Below are 23493 nucleotides of genomic sequence, written 5' to 3' on the forward strand. Positions count from 1 at the left end.
GGTGTCGGCCATATCCCGGTGCGGGTGGAGGCCGCAGCGGTCCCAACCGCTCCGGTCCCGGCCATCCCGACACGGGCGGCGAGCGCAGGCATAGACACGGCGGCTACGCCCACTCCGGCGCGGGCGTGGGGCTCCAGCGCTGTAGGCCCGGCCGTCCCCCTCCCAATCCCGGCCTCAGAGGCAGGCGCAGTGAGCTTAGATGGGAGGAAGGTGCCTCCGCCCACCGGCCGTTCTCCGACTACGCGTGTGCCCGTCACTGCACCATCCCTCCCCGCAGGGCGTAGGTTCAGTGCGCGGGCCTCGCAGCGCGCCAGGTCCGCATACTCGCCTCGCATCCTTCGGTGGCTGATCTCCGCCTAGGCTTGTGGCCGTCACAGGGGCGCAGGTTCTGTGCACCCGCTTCGCAGCGCCGTCTCCTCTTCATTTGCTATGCGCGTCGTGATGTCTTTCATCTGGTGTTGCCATGCTTAAGTGCCTGCCACAAGCCACATTGATGGATGCGATCAACTGCGGTCATCCTCAGAGTCCAGATTTGATGAAAGTCATGTGCAAATTTGTGGTTTCTCATCAGGTAATGATGGTATGGATTACATCAAGTAGCAGTTAGACTCCAATAAGTGTGTTTTTTCTGTGGTTGAGGATCTGAATGCAAACCCAAGCAGTATAATGATTGGCCTTTCATGTGTTTTCTTTTACAGATCAAGTAGTTGATGATGCTCCAGGGCAACAATATAGGGACTTAGATCCTGAGTTGTAGGGCAAATACGATGCTGATTAAAAGATTTCAAATGTTAGCAGTGAAGATGCCGCGCCTGAAATTACAACTCCACAAGGTTCTTCAGATGAAGATACCCTCCTTCCATACAAAATTGTCTCTACCCCTCTTGGAGATTATAACAAAGGTTAAGCTACCAGTTTTCAATTCGCGGAATCATGGTTACTGTTGTTAGTTGGTCATAGCTGTAAAAAAAACAGGTAGAATAAATGTAATTAGTAACCAAGATTAAACCTCAAACAGTTCTGAGCCTCCAAGGAAGGACCGTAATAGATGTGGTCATTGTTAATTCCCCTTTATGCAATCAATGTCACAGTTCTTCATTTAACAAAAAATATTGTTGCCTAATCTTGAACCAGTAACTCAAAAAGAATTAGCTAAATTCTGCAAATGCATACTGTACATTTGTGAGGGAAACGTAGAAACAAAAGCATAAGATGGCGAGGCCTACACGCTTTGATGCTGCATATCTAAAGGAACAAGCAATATTAAAACCTACCAATGACATTGCTGATGCCATCAATTCATATGTAGTCTCCCTTCTACCTAAGCTGTGATAAGATAGTTAAAGGACGAAGTACACATGATTCGTTTGATTTACTATATCTTGTTTGACTTCTTGAACTCATTGAACGGTAATAGTTTCCCGCAACACATGCTAAACTGAAGAAGCGAGAACCTATTATGTTGCTACAAGACTTAGATCGCTATAACTGTCTTTGTAATGGAACTCGCCTTATAGTAACAGCATTGGCAGACATGGCAATCTAAGAACAGATCATAACTGGAACTCATGTTGGTCTTTATCAAAAATAAAAACTGTAACTCATGTTGCTGAAATGGTAGTCGTACCTTCAATTTGTCTTACACTGAAAAATAACAAATTTCCTTTCATTCTTCAGAGACAGCAATTTCCCATTAATGTATGTTATGCTATGACAATCAGCAAGAGTCATGGATAGACCTGTCAGTTGTAGGTGTATACTTAAAAAAAAACTGTTTTCAGTAGCGACCATTGTTATCAGTAGCGGAACTGGCGGTTAACACCATTGCTAACTTCGGTACTGCACAAGAAGCATTGTTCTATTATTTCCTCCGAAATTGCCAGACAACTTAGCTTTCTATTCAAGTTACGTCGCTGTTAATTTGTTATGAATAGTATATGACTGAAAAGTGACAGGCTCAGGATAAACCGGATCAGAGCTTCCACATACAAGCTGGCCCTTCACCATGTACAGTATTTGATGAGTGCACGTTGTATTTTTTTTCATTTGTTGTTCACTTGGTGATGGACTTGTGATATATTTGTGATGCACTTGTGGACTTTGATCGACTTGTGAATTTATTTGGATGGACTTGAGCACTTATTATTATATATGTGATATATATTGTGATGGATGTGATATGTGCGGATGGATGTGTGGATGGATGAGATATATATGTGATGGATGAGATATATATGTGATATATGTTTGTATGAATTTATTTGTCATGATAGAATGTAAAAAAAATTAAAAATTGCTGTTTTGGGTCACTTTGCTGAGTGTTGCACTCGGCAAAGGACCCCGTTGCCGAGTGCCATGGTCACAGCACTCGGCAAAGCTGGAAAAATGAGCGCCGGAAAAACCATTTTTCTAGCTTTGCCGAGTGCCATGACCATGACACTCGGCAAAGATTTTTTTTTTAAAAAAAATCAAACTTTGCCGAGTGCCGGCCAGAGGGCACTCGGCAAAGAATTTTTTTTTTTAAAAAAATTCAAACTTTGCCGAGCGCCGACCAGGGGGCACTCGGCAAAGAATTTTTAGAAAAAAAATAAAACATCTTTGCCGAGTGCCGGATGGAGGGCACTCGGCAAAGAATTTTTTTTAAAAAAAATAAAAAATCTTTGCCGAGTGCCTGCAGGGTTGGCACTCGGCAAAGCGACCGTCAACGGGGCCGGCGCCGTGAGGGTCGCTTTTCTTTGCCGAGTGCCCCCGGGGCTCTTGACAAAGCTTTTGCCGAGTGCCCGATAAAAGACACTCAGCAAAGAGGGCTTTGCCGATCAATTTTTTACCGTGTGTTCTTTACCGAGTGCAATTTGGCCTCAGGCACTCGGCAAAGAACCTGAATCCAGTAGTGGTTGCAGCTAAAGCTAGCTACCTCCAACACAACACGAACACGACCATGCATGATCGTGACAAACACGATCAGGAATGACAAGTCAGACACACATTCTGAAAATAAACGGCCATCTATGGGAGGCAAAAAACTACATAGCTATTGTATCCGAGTGTTAGCATGAAGGAATCAACAACTTGTCTTGATCCTTAAGTTGCTGCAATGGTACCCGAAATTGGATCGAGTATTTCCTCTAAGTAAGATTCACATAAATGTTTTTGGTTGGCATCGGTGGCGGAGCGTGACCCAATATTAAGGGGGGCTAATTCAATGCTAAACACTACAGTATTGCCTACTCCTACGTCTCTTGCTCTCTGCTGCCCCTTCCCAGATACTAGTAGGCTTTACCTACTTTAGTCTTCATCAGCATGCTACTACTAGTCCTTCATGATTTTGCGAAGGCAAGCAGGGGCCGGAGCCCAGTTTCGCCTCTACTGAGCTCCGTCCATGGTTGGCATTCATCAAAAACAATATCATTTTCTTAAGACCATAGAGCTCAACAAATTGGCATAGCCCTTATCATCATATTTAATCCACTTTACTATTCTGCCCCCTTGCGTAACCCAAGTATGAAATAAACCATTTAAGTCTCTAGGAGGTGCAATTTTCAAGGTATAAACAATAGCATGCTAAGGTATAAAAAATAGTATGATGTCAATAAAAAAGAGGTGTTGCATGTTTTCATCATGAGTTCATGACTACGTAAGCAGCAAGTTTTACTCCATTCCAGTTTCATCTATTAAGATTGTCTTTGGTGAGGATAACTCCTTTTTTAGGTACCACATAGATATTTCAATATTTAGGGGTATTTTCATATGCCAATTCTTTGTTAGTAAACCAAAAATTGTTATTGGTCAGTAACTTAGATAGATTTCTGAGAATTCGCCATGTTTTCTTAAACTACAGATAACTTTATCTCTAACCTCTTGGAAATTTATATTCACTAGTCTAGCAATAAAATGTTGTCATTCTAATATTATATTTCCAACTAATGCTCTCCTAAAAGAATATTAAATGTCATTGTAATTAGGACATTAGCAAATCATTGCTTGTTTCCTACGAAGAATATTATATATAGATGTGTCGTTGATATTTTAATGGATGATATCAGATATTTATCTTCCCAAAACCTAATTTAATTGTCGTCATCAAACTGAAGTTTTCCCACATGTATGAACTAATCCTTTACCCAAACGAGCCCCAACCAGAAATATGAATGACCTATTTTGTGTGTGTGTTGCACTCAAGGGTTGGTTCCTAAGATATCTCTTACACAGCAGACGTTGCCACACACCACCTTCATTGCTCAATTTAAACAACATTTAACTTAACTAGCATTTAGTTGAGTGTCTAGATTATGCACTCCTAAGCTACCATGGTCTTTTGGTTGGCAAATAATGTTTCAGCTTATTAATCTATACTTTCTTTTTATGTTGTCCATATTGCCAGAAAAATCTCGATCTCAAATACTTCAAATTTTTAGGACTACTCTAGGACTCTCAAAGAAGAAGGGCATGAACATAAGTATACTAGACAAAGTTGAGTTCATTAGCACTAACCTAACACCAACACATAAATGTTTTCCTTCCCACACTGCTATTCTCTTCTTAAAATTTTCTTGAATCACAATCCATATTTTCAAGTTTCCTAATATGTCGTGGGCCGGATGCCAACATATAAAAAATGGTACAAAATTACTTTGAAACCAAATAATTGTGAGTAATCTCTCTCACAATATTTTGATTGATCAAAACATAAAAACTAGCTTTTGTGGAAGTTGGTTTTAAGATCATATAATTATTCAAAAGCCAAATAATAATTTCATGTTCTTTAGTTGTTCAATATCATGGATACTATATGAACAACACAAAATATACCATGGAACATCTCATGGGGAGTGTCTAGTGTGTGAACATTTGAATACATCATGGACCATCACATGGATAGTGTATGAGCAAGCTAAAATAAAAATAATAAAGAAAAAATAAAAAATAAAATAGAATAAACAAATTAAAAATGAAGATAATTAATTTCTTTAGAAAGATCATGTGATAGAGGAAAAATAAAAAATAAATAGAAAATCCCATACATGACGTGTGAACAATTTAAAAACATCATGAAACATCCCATAAATACTGCATGAACAACTCAGAATATATCATGGAACATATCATGCGTACTATATGAACAAAAGAAAATACATTGTGGAACATCCTATGGAAATTACATGAACAATAAAGACATAAAACTGGATGAACAAATATAGAACATTAAAAAACACTATGCATGGTAATAAAAAATCAAAACAATTAATTAGAATAGAAAATAAAAATAAAAAGTAAATAGATAAAAGAAAAGAAAAGCAAAAAAAAAAAGGAATTATTGGGCCTAAACCATACACTCTAGATCAACCTTCCGGGCTGTGAATTGTGATGAGGAGTAGACCTACCGGTCGGTTGCTGCAGGGCTATAGTTGTTCAACCCTTCTACGATTATATTTGAGTAATTGAGTTCCTATTGTTTGCAACACGATACAATTTTGTCTACTATGAACACAGTAATTTGCTTAGAGCATCTCCAAGAGAAGACTAATAACAAAACTGATATTTGCGTGGTTAGCAGTAAAACGTCGGTCCAACAGCTCCCCAAGCCTTCCCCCAAAATTTACTCGCTCTGGAAAAACAAGCGAGCGCCCCGCTTTTCTGCAGAAAGATGGCGCGCCCCCAATCGTCCTCTCCAGCGCGCGCCATTTTGCTGAGTCTTTGCCGCGCTTTGTAGCTCCACCTGCCATCGAAGTGGCCTCCCATCTTCTTTGCTGAGTTCCATCCAGGGTGTGCGGCGCATGGCGACGGCCAGATGCGGCCACCTCTGTCCGTCGACATGCAGATGTGGCTGCCCCTGTCCGTTGATGCGCAGAGAATAGGCAAGGCCACAGGCGAGGGCGACAACCACAAGGCTAATGGTGGCGCTAGCATATCTGGAGATCAGCCTGCCGACGTATGTCTATTGCAAGGTTGGAGACCTGGAGTCATCGTACCAACAAAAAGGAACTAGCTAACGGAAAAAGTCAAGATCCGACTAATCCAATCTCTCACTAATGACGTGTCAGTATTGGGAGCAAAATATTAGGGAACTGTTGCGGACGAAACTAATTTTAGGGTACAAATTATTTAAGAGAGCCTCCGATAATAAGCTTTGTGTGTTAACTTTTTAGGGACCTCTTAGAGTCGCTCTTACGTATAGAAAGGAGTAAAAGGAAAACAGAAGCTGCTATTTAAAGAAAACAAATAGCCACAGATATCGAGCACTAGAATTGACAGGAACTGTCCATAAGAATATCAGCTATTAAGCTGCCAATGTTAAACCCGCGGAACATACATACGACATACTAGAGCAGAAGGTTCACAGAGACATATGTAGTCAACCAACTTGTCAATGGCATCCTGCTGCGGGGCCCACCGGACCACCACGCCTCTGCCCGCCCTGACGGCGTCCTCGATGCTCCAAGCTGTATTTCCCACAACTATGTGCACCAACTCAGGTTATCAGACAGCTCTGCTTTCATCGAGATTCGTGCTGCTCAAACGTCGTTCTCGCGTCCGTGAGCACGAGATTGAATTTGTTTTCTCACGATAAGTGCTCGTCTCCGCTCCTTCCAACTTCTGCATCAATCCTCTCAGTTCTCTCCATTCTCTACCTTTCCCTCTCTTTCTATTTCTCTCTCTCGGTCTCTCCGTCTGTATCTCTCTTCTCTTCGTTCTTTCTCTCTCTATTCTCTCTCTTTCTCCATTCATGACCTCTGAAGATTCAATCTCCTGCTGCCGCTTCCCCTCATCTCCATGATTCTCTCTCTCTATACATCCACGAGCTAACACTGCTCTGCTCCCTATGTTTTTCGTTGTTCTTGAATCCGACAGATATGCAAACTTGATGGTTCTCTGATTTTTTTCTCCACTCTCTCTCTTTCTCCATCCACGAGCTCTGAAAGATTAGGTCTAGTACACACTGCTGCCGTTTCCTTGTCTCCCTCGATTTGATCCTCTCGATCCTCATCTCCAGATGATTTTAGCTTTTATTTGTCAAAGATTTCTGATTCGTTCAGTACTCTATCACTGTTCTTCACTGCAATATATTTTGCTCTCTCGGATCTTACCTATTACTTTCTTTTACGGTGACAGATCCTTGCATTTTTGGCTTTTTTTTGCCAAAAATTTCAGATCCGTTCTTTACTATATGGTTGTTCTTCACTGTGTTTTTGTTTGGTCCATCAGATTAAACGGTTTCTTTCTTTTAAGGCGACAGATCCGTGCTTTCATCCAATTGCTCATTTTGTTCACCTAGTATTTTTTGGGTGTCTTTAAATATATATTTGTTGATATTTTAGCTTTTACTTGTAAAAAATTTCAGATTCGCTCTGTACTATATCGCTGTTCTTCACTGCGTTTAATTTTGCTCCCTCCGACCAACACGCAAAACTGCTTCTCTTAGTTCGTCGTTAACCCTAGATCCCCAATCTCTGTCCTTGCTCCTACCATTAATAATGCCCAGCGGCGCCGCCATAGATCCCGGCCGGTGAGGGCAATCCGAGCAGAATCGACGCTCGAAGGATTTGAACCAGTGGTTTCTTGTTCCTGGCGAAGTGGTCCAATTCCAATCGGCTGCCAGTACGGTGCCGGGCCGGGATACGGTGCCGCCTTCCCGGGCAGGTCCGCAGGTGGGGTCAACCTGATGGCCGTGCTCTCGGCGTTCCTCTCTGACTTGCGCGGCTGCTGGAATCCACCCCCGTGGACGGCAAGCTGGCCGGGAAGTTGTCGTTGATGGTCCTGTCCGTGCCAAATTGATGTTGCTTTAAGTAGCTAGTGTTCGGATCCACCTGATTCATTGCAGGTACTCCTCGTAGGCTTGCTCAGAGTTCATAAAAAAATCTCTCCTGGTCTATTTTTCTTGTCTCTGCCATTTTTCTATGCCGCCGTTTGTTTACAGATTTTTCTATCAATCCATCTTTCCTACAGGTTCAAAGCTAATTTTTTTTAAAAAAAATCCATCCTTTTATATTCAGATTCAGTCCAATAAGAATCGTTATTATATGTCCTTTAATCCTTTTAGTTTTTTTTTCTGAAACCAATGCATTTTTGGTCTGGCTGGATCTGCACATTTATATACCTGCTCATTTTGTTGCATTCAGATTCAGTTGCTTTTTCACCTGTTTTCTTATGGTAAATATTTGATTTAGTAGTACTTGGGCATTGACAGATTAGTGTTAAGGATGATTTTTTTAGATGGTGAACACTTCTTTTGCTAATTGGGTTGAACGCAGGTAAAAATTAGTCATACATAATTTCACCATTGTCATTAAATTTTATTACTGGAACTTCTCATTCATTTCCCTAAACTCTAACCTAGAATGTAGCCTGAAGATTTTAATTAGACTTGGCAATGTTTTTTCTAAGTTGTCCAATCAGTCCTTAATACTAAAGAGATAGCAATTGATTATTCTTTTTATATCCTTTGTTAAGTTCTTGTATTTGATAAATATTTGTTTCTCATTTAGTTGTTGTTTGTGACAACAATTATATTATACGTCAGACAAGTAGACAGTTATAAACATAGCTCTTTTTACCAAGTACCTTTTTCTTTTACCTTTTTCCTTTTTTATATCAATGCATCTCAGTGTCACTTGAATACATCTGGTCAATGAAATCACAGGATGTTAAATTTGATATTTATGTTCACGCTGTATCTTTTAAAGTTAGTCGATGCAACAATCGATGATGGTTCTCTTTATTTTAATCAATGTAACAATAAAATGAAAAAGGGGATTTACTTTAGTTAAATTCATGTATTTCTTAATTGTGGTAACCACGACGGCTTTTCTGTTTTCATGTCTGATCCACTACCTTCATTTCTTATGAGATATCAGTTTATATTGTACCTCTCAAAGAAATGCACAATGTCTTTGAACTTGTAGTTTATCCATGTCTTATCCTAATTAAAATATTATTTAATCATACTTATTAACATTATGGTGTAATTTTACTTGTAGTACTCTTGCACGTTTTTCTGACCATTTAAGTTTCTCTACATAGATTGGAACATGTACACCCGTAATTGTCCCTTGTATCAGTTTTATTAGTACTTGCCTGTTTATAGTACCACATGTTAGGGCTTCTTTTGTTCTTAATAGTACATTTTTACATCCCACCTATCTATCTCACTGATTTGCTTGAATTTTAATATTTTGTCTGTTTTTTTCTTCAATCCATGAACATTTATGTTCTCTTGTTATATTGGAGCCTCTACACCCTTAATTGTATCTTGTGCTCCCTACGTTCCAAATATAAGCCACTTTGACTTTTTTTGTACATCCAATTTGCTATGTATCTAAACATAACGTCAAAGCGACTTATAATTTGGAACGGAGGTAGTAGCAATTACATTAGTATGTGCCCTTTTACATTATTGTACTTTAACTGTTCCCCTTTTTTATTGTTATATTGTAGCCTCTACACCCTCAAATGTTGTACATTTTAATCTGATTTGCACTCCTATTATTTTCGAACCACATTAAGCCTGGTATTGATTTACTTGATGTACTATGAAGCTATATATTGCACTATTGCAGCACTTGGTTCACTAGCTCTTAGTGGTATTTGCACGACATGTGTGTATTTTGTCTTGCTATTTGCTGACATATCATGGTTGAATTGACTGCTACATTTTAACGTTATTTATTTGGTCTCGCTATTTGCAAACTGAATTGACTGCTACCTTCAACTTGTCTATATTTGGTCTAGCTATTTGCAAACATGCATGTGCATGTTCGAGGTAGTATTTGATCCGATTCAATTTAATTTTAGAGCATAAGCTATGAACAAAAGGATTAACACGACAATGGGGAAAAACATGGCTTGTGGTAATAAAAAAAATAAGGTATGTGCGTACTAGTAATGTGAACTAAAGGAGACATGGTTACCTCCAAAGATTACTGACAGAATAATTGAAAATGGGAGAAATGAAGAAAGCTAACTGAAGTTAAGCAACAAGAACAGGTACAACATTAACAATGAAAAATATCAGGTTAAGGTTGACGCCTTAATGGATCCAAGCCAAACCTGTAGACAAACCAAAGGAAGATTAGTACAAGGATATACAACAAATCAGTGGTAAGGAAAATAATAAAACAAAGGATCTGGTAAATATAAAAGAGCAGGGAATGCAATACTTATGAATATAAAAGAGAAGGCAAGGGATTTATGAAAAGTAAAACAGAGCATGCTTCTTGGGTCGAACTATAAAAGAGCAGGCAAGGCAATCTGAAAAGAGAGGACTAAATCGAGAAGTTTGGTTACAAGGAAACATTATTAGTAGCACTGTTCGTATTTGCTTTTTCTATATTAATTATCTTGTAATATTGTTATTTGTTCTCCACAGAAGCTAAGTAACACTAATGGCAATATAACTCTTTCACTGCCACTTTTATCTATACAGCTAGCTCCATGATGCAAGCATCCCACGGGACCGCGCGGCCTTTCTAGTACTCGATGAAATCAATAATGCATAGGCTAAAACAAAAAAAGATAAAATAAACATTAGTGGAATTATAAGAAGTTAAAGATAGTCTGGTGTCATGGAGCAAAGTTGCAAATAGCCAGTAACAAAATGTATACCAAGCTGGGGTACTATTTCTCAGCAAGGGTGCATGTGGGAATCCAACAATGATTCATTTAATAACAACACGTATAAAACTCATTTAACTCCCGTGCTCTTTTCTATTGAGAGAACAATTGTTTAAATATTTTCTTTACCACTCAATGGATCGTTCAAATGCAGTATGGTCGTACAAATGAAAGTAATACTGTTAATGGATTAAGGGAAGAAAATTACCTGAATTTGGCATTCAACAACAGGTACTAGATCCAACAAAGAACACTATCACTTTAAGGTTGACGGGTTAATGAATCCAACAAAGAACACCATCACTTTGCAATCTGAACTTTCATCGTCCGCTTCATGAAATTCTTCATCATCTTCAATACTATTTCCTTCTTCAGTATCATCCTGTACACTCTTGTAAGAATTACAATAGCCTGTAAAAAAACGGAGTTAAGTTTACATATTACGATTATTTACACTCTTTTAAGCATAACACAGGTCTCTAAAAAACAACAGTTAAAACAACAGTTAGCTGTAGAGATTTTGTGGTTATTCCAGCTTCACCATCATCATCTACACTGTTGTAAGCATTATCTCTTCTAATGTTCTTTATCATTCCCATTGTTTTTAATGATATATAATTCAGTTTACTTTGTACTGAGATGAAATGTGAAGTGTAATCATGAATCATAAAATTATAGTAGCTTGTACATACCATTGTCATGAACTTCATTAATAATCTCTATAGTTTTGAGGCTTGGATTTGAATTCTTGTCTTTTTCAGGACATTGTTGATAATTGGTACGTGGCATACGAACAGTACGAAGCAATTCCTGCATGGATCCTGCAAATCTATTTACTATGTCATCACTAGGACTAAGTCGCTCAAATGTAACCGGATATTTAACACGTTTGAATGAAATATTCGATTCGGAAACAAACAAAATAGCCTTATACGTACCACCATTACTTCTCCAAGTAGTTGGGTTTGGATGCACCGACCTTAGCATGTATCTGGGATCGATGCTCTGTGAAAAAGAATGAGCATATGGAGCACCGCTGCTTCCAATTGGCTGGGGCATTGCTGCGCCACTTGATAGATAATCTGAAGATCTAGTTCCATAGATCGGGAACTGATGTGGTGGTGGAAACAAGCTCGGCTGGGAGTTAATGGCGCCCCTTTCGCTCGGGGAACAACATCGTCGTGTTACTGCTAATCCTTTCCAAAGAATGCTGGTGCTGGTTGGAGTAGGTATCTGAAACTGGTCGGAAATCAAGAGTGGGAACAATACCGACCGCATTAGATGGAATGGCGGATTGCGGCGGCATTGGTACGGACTTGCATAACTAGTACTGATACCGACATCTATATTTTAATACCCTTCATTTTGTTCTTTCGATTTGTACTGATACTAGTACTAACCCAGAATTACCTGGTACCTAATGTTAGATGACTGGACTTGCATAACTATCTTCATAAGAGCTTTCTTTAGACTCTGAGCTTAATCTAACAAAACTACACTAGAATAAAATGTTCATAGCTTATGCTCTAAAATTAAATTGAATCGGATCAAATACTACCTCGAACATGCACATGCATGTTTGCAAATAGCTAGACCAAATATAGACAAGTTGAAGGTAGCAGTCAATTCAGTTTGCAAATAGCGAGACCAAATAAATAACGTTAAAATGTAGCAGTCAATTCAACCATATGTCAGCAAATAGCAAGACAAAATACACACATGTCGTGCAAATACCACTAAGAGCTAGTGAACCAAGTGCTGCAATAGTGCAATATATAGCTTCATAGTACATCAAGTAAATCAATACCAGGCTTAATGTGGTTCAAAAATAATAGGAGTGCAAATCAGATTAAAATGTACTGCATTTGCGGGTGTAGAGGCTACAATATAACAATAAAAAAGGGGAAGAGTTAAAGTACAATAATGTAAAAGGGCACATACTAATGTAATTGCTACTACCTCTGTTCCAAATTATAAGTCGCTTTGACGTTATGTCTAGATACATAGCAAATTGGATGTACCAAAAAAAGTCAAAGTGACTTATATTTGGAACGTAGGGAGCACAAGATACAATTAAGGGTGTAGAGGCTCCAATATAACAAGAGAACTTAAATGTTCATGGATTGAAGAAAAAAACAGACAAAATATTAAAATTCAAGCAAATCAGTGAGATAGACAGGTGGGATGTAAAAATGTACTATTAAGAACAAAAGAAGCCCTAACATGTGGTACTATAAACAGGCAAGTACTAATAAAACTGATACAAGGGACAATTACGGGTGTACATGTTCCAATCTATGTAGAGAAACTTAAATGGTCAGAAAAACGTGCAAGAGTACTACAAGTAAAATTACACCATAATGTTAATAAGTATGATTAAATAATATTTTAATTAGGATAAGACATGGATAAACTACAAGTTCAAAGACATTGTGCATTTCTTTGAGAGGTACAACATAAACTGATATCTCATAAGAAATGAAGGTAGTGGATCAGACATGAAAACAGAAAAGCCGTCGTGGTTACCACAATTAAGAAATACATGAATTTAACTAAAGTAAATCCCCTTTTTCTTTTTATTGTTACATTGATTAAAATAAAGAGAACCATCATCGATTGTTGCATTGACTAACTTTAAAAGATACAGCGTGAACATAAATATAAAATTTAACATCTTGTGATTTCATTGACCAGATGTATTCAAGTGACACTGAGATGCATTGATATAAAAAAGGAACAAGGTAAAAGAAAAAGGTACTTGGTAAAAAGAGCTATGTTTATAACTGTCTACTTGTCCGACGTATAATATAATTGTTGTCACAAACAACAACTAAATGAGAAACAAATATTTATCAAATACAAGAACTTAACAAAGGATATAAAAAGAATGATCAATTCTATCTCTTTAGTATTAAGGACTGATTGGACAACTTAGAAAAAACATTGCCAACTCTAATTAAAATCTTCAGGCTACATTCTAGGTTAGAGTTTAGGGAAATGAATGAGAAGTTCCAGTAATAAAATTTAATGACAATGGTGAAATTATGTATGACTAATTTTTACCTGCGTTCAACCCAATTAGCAAAAGAAGTGTTCACCATCTAAAAAATCATCCTTAACACTAATCTGTCAATGCCCAAGTACTACTAAATCAAATATTTACCATAAGAAAACAGGTGAAAAAGCAACTGAATCTGAATGCAACAAAATGAGCAGGTATATAAATGTGCAGATCCGGCCAGACAAAAAATGCATTGGTTTCAGAAAAAAAAACTAAAAGGACATATAAGAACGATTCTTATTGGACTGAATCTGAATATAAAAGGATGGATTTTTTTTAAAAAAAAATAGCTTTGAACCTGTAGGAAAGATGGATTGATAGAAAAATCTGTAAACAAACGGCTGCATAGAAAAATGGCAGAGACAAGAAAAATAGATCAGGAGAGATTTTTTTATGAACTCTGAGCAAGCCTACGAGGAGTACCTGCAATGAATCAGGTGGATCCGAACACTAGCTACTTAAAGCAACATCAATTTGGCATGGACAGGACCATCAACGACGACTTCCCGGCCAGCTTACCGTCCACGGGTGTGGATTCCAGCAGCCGCGCAAGTCAGAGAGGAACGCCGAGAGCACGGCCATCAGGTTGACCCCACCTGCGGACCTAACCGGGAAGGCGGCGCCGTATCCCAGTCCGGCACCGTACTGGCAGCCGATTGGAATTGGACCACTCCACTGGTTCAAATCCTCCGAGCGTCGATTCTGCTCGGATTGGCCTCACCGGCCGGAATCTATGGCGGCGCCGCTGGGCGACATTAAAGGTAGGGGCAAGGACAGAGATTGGGGATCTAGGGTTAACGACGAACTAAGAGAAGCAAGTACATGCTCCCTCAGATTCGACTACTCAAGCAAATGTAGGGCGGCCGCACCCTAGGCGGCGGTGAGCAGATGGGAGAGATGTGGAAGACAGGGGCTCCATTGTTGGAAGCGAGCACAAAAGAAACGTGGACAGCCGGAGGGGAGCGCGGAGAAGAATTTGTATTCGGCGATACGAGCGGCGAGACGACGAGAAATAGGACGAGAAACAAAACAGGGGTCCGTCTAGTGGTAGGCACGTGTCAAGATGCGCAGCCGTGTGGATGGGTGATGTGCGGCCGTAGATAACCGGAGTTGCCCCACATAGTTGTGGGATTGGTTTTTCGTCCTCGATGCCATCCGGCAGCCGCGGCCGCCGCACGCTCTCGTCGTCACAGCAGCCTCGTACCTGGTTGGGTCGGACGACCCAGAGGAAGGGGTGGCCGCATTCTGCCAAACCCCAGGCCACCTCCAAGAACTCGCTCGCGTCCATGGCCCGGAGCGCTGGGTGTCCAGCCACTCGATGCAGCTGCGGTCCGGGGCGAGCAGGCTGCTCCCGGCGCCCCTTGAGGAGGAGGAGGAGAGCTTGTGGAAAGGGCCGGCGGCGAGCACCACCGGGAGGTCGGCGAGCTCGTCGCGGAGCCTCCCGATCTCGGCCGCCTCCAGTGCCTCGAACGTGTTGATGACGAGGCCGGAGCAACCTCTCACTGTCTCGCTGGCCCGGGCGAGGACTCTGCGGACCAGCTCGTGGTCGCTGTGCTTCGAGTAGACGAGGTCCTTCACTCGGAGAGGCGGCAGCTCCGGCACCGGCGTGCACAGCTGCGACTCTCGCGGAGGCAGGTAGCCTTCTCGTGGAGCATGGGGTACGCCAGGAAGCAGCCGAAGCAGGCGGCTCTCCCGGTTCGCAGCACCATGTCATGATACTAGTAGAGATACCGTGGGCTGGGCCGATCAAGGGACATGGGCTGGACCTGGACCGAGAGAAGATAAGGACCGGGCTCCTCAGTATTCCAAGGAGGAAAGCAAGCCAACGTAAAAGGACTACCACCATCACCGCAAGGAGTGTCGAAGGACCAGAACTCGAAGAACGGCGGGCTGCGGCTCGAGGCGAGCTTTGCTCGAATCTACCCTTTTCCCTTCTTCCCCCTTCCAAAACTTGTATCCAGATCATTCTAGTAGCTTCTAGACACTTCTATTGTTGCATCTGTACTTCAGTTTTTGGATCGGACTAGTAGGACGGTGACACACACACACCAGCGTGGGCAGCCCGATCTTCTTGGCCGCCCTGTGCACGGCGAGGAGGTTGGCGTCGATGAAGAGGCACGCGGCGCGGGGCTGGCCCTGGTGGCCGGCGAGTGCGGTGGACGCCAGCGCTTCCGTGACGGCCGCGGAGGAGGAGGACTCCATGGCGGCGTTCATGGCGAGGATGATGTCGATGATCCTCCCCGTGGCGGCGACGTCGGCGGGCGTGCCGTCGGGGACGGCCACGAACCGGAACTCCGGGTGCCGCGCCGGGTCCAGCGCGTGTGGAGCACGGTCACCGCGAGGCCCCGCGCGTGGAGCACCCCGGCCAGGTGCAGCATCGGGTCGATGTGGCCCTGGAACGGCAGCGGGAACACCAGCACGCGCCGCGCGCGCCGCTGAGGACCAGGGCCGCCGCCCCTGCTGCCGTTGCCGTCGCGAGCTTCTTGGGCGCCGGCCATTTTTGCTAGCTGTGAGCGGGCGTATGCTCGGTGACGGTGTGAGTGCTACACTGAGCACGTACTGGTGGATGGGCAAACAAGTTCGACGACGTACACGTGCTACTGAACAGATCGAGGCTATCAGTGACGCACGAAATTTTTTTTTTATGTTTCGTGTCGATGATCGGATGATTGGATGAATTATTGGTTGGGATACATGCGTCATGCTGCATGCGTGGCAACAAACTTTTGTCCTAGAGAAGAGAAAGAAGTTCCGATCCATTTGCTACGTCCAAACGGCGGCCGGCGACATGCATGTGCCCAATGAAGCGGCATGCAGCTGCTTCGTTTGACGTCATTGGTGACGTTATTTGAACAAGCGTGGTCAGGCGTTGTCTGATGCTGTCACTCTCCAAAGTGCAAACTGATCATAGAGATAATAATGTATTACGAGGACTGCCTTTTGTCAGGGCAATCGCACGAGTAGTTTGATCAACCCGGATAATGCAAGGTAGCTGCTGACAACAAAACAACTCCACGTCTGCACTCCGTCATCACGGTCTCCATCAACCCGATGCAGTGGCGGAGGACGAAAAAAATTAAGGTAGGACGAAGTCGATAACATAGATAGTAAAGTAATATCTTTCAAAATGGTTCACTAGACGAAGTGATAGTCCAGCACAAAATATATAAGTAAAACATTCAGGATAAATCGAATTATAGAAAATACAAGCAAAGTCATCTAACCATGTGACGATGAAGCTTCAGTCACGCCTAGGCGCCCTTGGCAATTGCATTTGCCTATCTTTTTTTGTTTTGAAATGTTTTCTCTTGATCTTCTCAAGATCAATTCCTTTGAATATTTCTCGCTCAATGTAGCGCACCATTAAGTCATTAAGCCAAGCATCGGACATCTTGTTGCGCAATACTGTTTTGATATTCTTCATAGCCGAAAAAACCCGTTCAACTCATGCCGTCGCTACTGGTAGTATCAATGCCAACCTCAATTAGACGATAAACCAATGGAAAAGCAGTATGTCTATCAAGTTCAACCATTTGTGCAGCTAGACTTGCCATATCATGACAATCTCTAAACTCCTCAAGTCTTCTCACATGAATAATAAATAACTCAAGTTGATCTTTTATACCCTCTTCTCGGAATAGGAGAAATCATCAGAATATATCTCAGTAAGCCGAGCAAGATTTTCCACATCAAATTTAGAGAATGAATCTCTCGGGTGAAGACAAGAAAAGCAAACAAGCAATTTTGAAGTTACCTCGTTAAACCGATGATAAACTCTGTGGTAATAGCATCTATAGCAACATAGAAGGTATCAACACGTAAATAATGGCCTTGAGTGATGTTCTTGCCCTCTTTTCTTGATCTGCCAAATCTTGGTACTGCTTCATTCATATTTGGTATCGGAGTATCATTTTCACTGCAAAACTTTGTGGCTTCCTGTATAGTGGCTCCCAACCATCATTCCTCAAATTCAACAAACATGTTTTCACATCAATAACCATAGACATGGCTTGAAGAACATTTTGATCCTTCCTTTGCATGATAAGAGAGAGAGCTCACAACTCCCGATGCAAACAGATCATATCGGATCACAACTCCCAAGCCAAATGCCAAAGTTTGTTCACTTAACCTCACGTGGCTTGTTTACTCGATCGGTGAAAATCCATGCGTTTCATCCCTTCCTTCCATATCTTCCAATAGACTAGAAGAAGTAGTGGTTGCACTACCTCGGTCGAGCGCTCATGCCTTTCACGTGCCACCGCTACGAAACTGAGGACATATCGGTGTAGTTCATTCTCGTAGTGCCTGTGTCTTGCACAATGAGAAGAATCATCGATACCACACAATGTTTGACGGCGTTTTTTCAATTTTCATGGTGAAGCACCCGTGGATCCAATTTTAATAAAAAACAAACATGCCCATCATGCTACTTCTTCAAGCTTGGAAAGTTATCTTTTGTGTAAAACCATATACGAGGCACCCAAATCCAAGTCAAGAGGGAACTTGAATTTGGGTGATTGGATGTACGACCATGCTAGTTGAGCTAGCCTCACTTCCTATACGAAGAGGTGGACAATAGACTAATTTGTTGTCCTACAAAAATGAAGCCAGACTTTAGTGTGCAGCAGGGCAAAACACTTGAGAGAGATAATTATTGCCTTTGTCTTATTCAGGTTTGGAAGTTGCCTAGCTTAACCTTGTCTAGTATGTGTAGACCCTGTAAATATTCTTGAAACTCCTTTACTAATGCATGCTTAGCAGATTTTCTGCCGTCTATTTGTTTGGAAGGGCAAAAAAACTGAAATCACGAGCCTGTTCGCCGGTTGGTTTATGGGCTGATAAGCCCAGCTGGTGCTGGTTTGTTGTGAGAAAAAAATACTATTGACTGACTCATAAGTCCTGGCTGAAACCACGAGCGAACAGGCTGCACGAGGCGTCTGCCCAAGCCCAACCTCTCGCCGGTGCCGCACATCACGCGTCGGAAAACTTGGGCAGTCTGTACCTTATGGGCCAGGCCGTGGCTCAGGACTAGGGATGAAAACGGATCGGTTACGGACGGATATCACCGATATTACATTTGTTTTCATATTTCTGTCCGGATTCGGATTCGAATACGGATAGTGTCAACTATGTCGGATAGAATACGATTGGATATCGACATCATAAATATGCGATTTGAGTATTCAGATACGGATACGGTATCGGATGTTGGATATCCGGACTCGGATACGGACAGATCTCAACCCCTCTAAACAGATTCGGTTTCGAATACGGTCGGAAAATATCCGTACCATTTTCATCCCTACCCAGGACACAGCGTGGACGGCCAATGAACCAGGCTCTTCGTATCGTGTCAAAAACATCATGGCCTGATTTCAGATCCTCCGCTTCCTCTCTAAAAAAAAGGGAGTCTATTTCTCTTAAATTTGGTCCATGTCTGGATAATTCCTAAACTAAAGTATGATTTGATTTACTCTTAGTATTTCAATCGGTCCAATTACTTAGCAAAATTAGATGTATGCATTGAGTTTTAATTTCAAAAATTATGAGGTGATAGAACATCATATTTTAAGTTAAAAGTCATCATCGTTATGTTTCATAGAATTTATAAATCTAATTTTATTTTATTACTAGATGGCCTAACCTATCAAAAAAAACTTTACGATGTATTTTTTTACATAAATTATGATGTCTACGAACTAAAGCTCAACTTGTGCACATGGTAACAAAAATAACAAATCTTGGTAAAGGGTAAACCGAAACAATTTAAATAGTTAAAGCGAATATATCAAACCACACGTGACCATAGGGGTTATCAAGACATACCCTCTTCGTTCCAAAATAAGTGCATATCTCGCACTTTGAGAAGTCAACGAGTTCTAAGTTTGACCAAGTATATATAAAAAAATATTAATGTTTATAATAACAAATAAACATCATTAGATAAATTACATCATATATTTTTGTAGTAAACCTATTTCAAGATATAAATATTAATAGTATTTTTTTTTCTAAAAATCTAGTCATATTTAAGAATGTTTGACTCATCGAAATACGAGATGTTACTTATTTTGGCATGGAGGAACTATAAGTAATTTGGACTTTTCCTGAAAAGAAAAAAGATTCAAAGCCTTTATACCTGTTAGAGTGTGGGTGCGGGTGCCAAATCATACATATGTAATCGACCGATCCACTGGAGTGGCGCCGAGCACGTACTACTACTACTATATATCCAGCTAACAAAAATGAGGAATTTGCTTCATTGTATTGACCATTTAGTTTCCAGTTGCCTGTGTACAGAACTTCGCTGTTCGATTGAACTACTTATGAGCTATGGTACGGTGTTTTTCTCTCACAACAAATCAGCATCAGCTGATTTATCATCCGCAGAAACCATTAGCCGAAAAGCTCTGATCGCCTATTGGTTCATTAGCTTGTGTTCTTTGGTTCTTTTGCAGCCACACGATAATTCTCTTCCGGACAACCTGCAAAAAGCTCAGTGAGCCACAACATACACTTGTCTGTCTAATTAACAAATACCACTACAAGTCAATAATGCAGCACTACCAAACCACCCACGACAGATCAACTTTTTCCTAAAGGATAACTTGGTTTAGACGACAGATCAACCAGCGACAGCGAGAGCGTTTTGGCTTTTTTTAAATGGCGTGTGCTCCTGCTGCGTAGCTATGTGCTGTCTGCCGATCGAGACGAGCTGGCAGGCACGCGATCGATGGCCGGCGTCCACGAAGCGCGCACCGGCGGCAGCGGCGCCTCCAACGGCAGGAGATCATCACGGCGGCGTCCGCGGCGCGTCCTGATGTTCCCGCTGCCGTTCCAGGGCCACATCAACCCGATGCTGCAGCTGGGCGACGTGCTCCACGCGCGGGGGCTCGCGGTGACCGTGCTCCACACGCGCCTCAACGCACTGGACGCCGCGCGCCGCCACCCGGAGTTCCAGTTCGTGCCGGTCCTCGACGGCGTCCCGGCGCACGTCTCGGCGTCCGGGAACGTCATCGACATCATCGAGGCCATGAACGCCGCCATGGAGGCGGACGGGGCGGGGGCCCTCAGGGCCGTCCTCGAGTCGGTGGTCGCGGACGAGGCACGGCCCCCTGCCGCGTGCATTGTCTTCGACGCCAACCTCCTCGCCGTGCCCAGGGCTGCCGAGGCCGTCGGGCTCAGGACGCTGGTGCTGCGCACCGCCAGCGCGGCCTGCCTCGGATGCTTCTTGGCGTACCCCATGCTTCACCAAAAGGGCTATCTTCCTCCTCAAGGTCAGTTGACTCTCCATCGGAGCATACATGATAGCAGAACTCTCGGAGATCTCCTTTTCTCAACTGATCAGTATGAACAGTTTGTACTGAAGAAGTAGTTTGATCTATGCTCTGTTTTAGAGTCCAAACTCTACATGCCGGTGAAAGAACTGCCGCCACTGAGGGTAAGGGACCTCTTCTATTCAAGCTGGAGCAACCACAAGAAAATGCGCGAGTTACTCGCTCGGGCCAACGAAGCAATGAAGAATTCCTCCGGTCTAGTGATCAACACACTCGATGCTCTAGAGAAAGCAGAGCTGAAGAGGCTCTGCGAACAGCTCCACATCCCTGTGATACTTGCTCCTGGCCCTCTCCACAAGCTCTCCTCTAAGTGCACAAGGAGCAGCACGCCGGACCAAGACTACAGCTGCATCGAGTGGCTGGACAAACAGCCCTCGGAGTCCGTGCTGTACGTGAGCTTCGGAAGCTTGGCTTCCCTGGACGCCAAAGAGTTCTTGGAGGTGGCCTGGGGCTTGGCCAACAGTGGCCACCCTTTTCTATGGGTGGTTCGTGCAGACTCGGTACGGGGCTTCTTGGATGGTCCGGATATTCCGAATGGCTTCGAGGCTGCAGTTCATGGCAGGGGCAAGGTGATCCGGTGGGCGCCGCAGCAGGAGGTACTGGCGCACCCTGCGGTCGGTGGATTTTGGACCCACAGCGGATGGAACTCCACGCTGGAGAGTATCAGTGAGGGGGTTCCGATGATTTGCAGGCCTCAGTTCGCGGATCAGATGATGAACACGAGGTACGTGGTGAACACATGGGGTGTAGGGTTGGAGCTGGAAGGCGAGCTTGAAAGAGGCAAAATAGAGAAGGCCGTTAGGAAGCTCATGAAGGATAGGGAGGGAGAGGAGATGAGGGAAAGAGCTAAGGAGCTCAAGAAGAATGTAGCAGATTGCTTAAAAGCTGGTGGGACTTCTCAGGTCGCCATTGATAAGTTGGTGGATTACATACTTTCAATGTGATCTTTGTGTGCTGCCTATACTTTTTTTTTGGCAGCTGTGGAATCTAAACTGTATTTTGTTCAGGCATTCTAGTATTGAGGTGGTTTATATACAAACAAAGAGCACGATTCGAATCAAGTATATCATCTTGTATGAAAGCCAGTATACAAGAAAAAAAATCAGTTAGCTTGGGCTTTCTGCACCTTTCCACTAAAAAAGAAGAGTTACTTAGATTTCAAATTATTTTTAATAACTCTGTCCTTTCATTTGCAAAATCTATCAAATCTTACTATTACTAATAGGAGGCATCAACGGAGGCACCATGTTAATTCTCATTAGACGCGCTAAGAAAAACAGAAATGCTATATAACACACATGTGTTTTAGTATAAAAAAAACACATGGATTTTCTCCCTCTCTTTTCAACTGTCTCCCTCGCCGGTTTCGGTACATTCGTCACAGGAGCGAGTAGCCGAGTATTGTACGTGTTGAGGAAATTCTACAGAGGGCGTGTGTTAGCCCGGCTATCGGAATTACCATATGGGCTGGATTCCTGATGCTACAGCAACGGAAAATGGATCGATGGGCCAACAGTATTGGAAGGTTGTCCAAATCGGGCCGTTTTGCAATATCGACTGCATTCGTCACGCCGGTTTCACTTGTCCTCTTGTCCTTGCATAAAAAAAAATTGTTTCTTGTAATATTAGGATATGTGATCTTGTGATTTGTGATTGTCTGGAGGTAGAAGAAGGCTGGAGGTAGAAGAAGGCTGGAGATAGAAGAATGATGGAGGTTGTTGGATCTTAATTCTATGGTGTAAACAAATTCATGTGTTGAAACTACATAAAACACATGGTTGTTGGGTAGACAGACTCAAGAAAAAAGATAAATCCTAGAAATTCTCACAATAATAAAAAACATCTAGCCTTTAATTTGATAGACTCTAATCATCATCACCGATAATAGCCATTGGATCTATTGTAATTTATAAAGAAAATTACCCACCTCTGCCATTATGAAAAATACATAAAATAACCCCCTAATTTTGCATATAAATTACCCACCTCTGCCATTATATATAAATTATATATAAATTACCCACCTCTTTCATTTGATAGACTCAGAATAATCCCCTAAATTTATATATGTTATTATGAAACATAATTCAAAATAGCACCATCACATTGCATCTGAATTACCCGCCATTGCTATTATGAAAGATAATTTAAAATAACCCTCTAACTTTGTATCCAGATGACCCACCTCTGTCATTATGAGACATAATTTAAAATATAGCCCACTAATTTTGTATCTAGATTACTCACATGTGTCATTATGAAAGATAACTTAAAATACATAATAATGATTTTGTAAATTATCCACCATTGTAATTATGAAAGATCATGAAAAATAACCTCCTAAATTTACATTCAACCTACCCGTATATGTTGTTATGGAAGAATATAAAGTATTACCTTTATATTTGTATCTAACTCAGCCATTATAAAAAACAAAAATATTTCTCAAATCTACGTATAAATACTATACAACTATGAAATTAAATA

General features: G+C 41.9%; 1 protein-coding gene, 1 long non-coding RNA gene and 1 pseudogene across 2 annotated transcripts; 2 read left to right on the forward strand and 1 right to left on the reverse strand.

The window, feature by feature from the left end:
- Positions 1 to 38: 38 nt before the first annotated feature.
- Positions 39 to 922, forward strand: LOC136541561 (uncharacterized). Its single transcript, XR_010780396.1, has 2 exons — positions 39 to 571; positions 699 to 922. It is a non-coding gene; the product is annotated as an uncharacterized lncRNA (long non-coding RNA).
- A 6111-nt stretch (positions 923 to 7033) lies between these two features.
- On the reverse strand, positions 7034 to 16203 carry LOC136541560 (DIMBOA UDP-glucosyltransferase BX8-like; annotated as a pseudogene).
- Positions 16204 to 20135: 3932 nt separating this feature from the next.
- Positions 20136 to 22112, forward strand: LOC136541557 (DIMBOA UDP-glucosyltransferase BX9-like). Its single transcript, XM_066533491.1, has 2 exons — positions 20136 to 20946; positions 21067 to 22112. The coding sequence occupies exons 1-2, from the start codon at positions 20403 to 20405 to the stop codon at positions 21948 to 21950; spliced, it is 1428 nt and encodes a 475-aa protein (XP_066389588.1). The 5' UTR covers positions 20136 to 20402; the 3' UTR covers positions 21951 to 22112.
- Positions 22113 to 23493: the final 1381 nt, after the last annotated feature.

Source organism: Miscanthus floridulus, chromosome 3 (genome assembly GCF_019320115.1).
Source record: "Miscanthus floridulus cultivar M001 chromosome 3, ASM1932011v1, whole genome shotgun sequence".
NCBI lineage: Eukaryota > Viridiplantae > Streptophyta > Magnoliopsida > Poales > Poaceae > Miscanthus > Miscanthus floridulus.

What these genes read in the sequence shown, in the direction of transcription:
- LOC136541557 (XM_066533491.1), top strand. Translation starts at nt 20,403, where the DNA reads ATGGCCGGCGTCCACGAAGCGCGCACCGGCGGCAGCGGCGCCTCCAAC. An exon ending in GGGCTATCTTCCTCCTCAAG is followed by an intron (nt 20,947 to 21,066) that starts GTCAGTTGACTC and finishes GCTCTGTTTTAG; the next exon opens with AGTCCAAACTCTACATGCCG.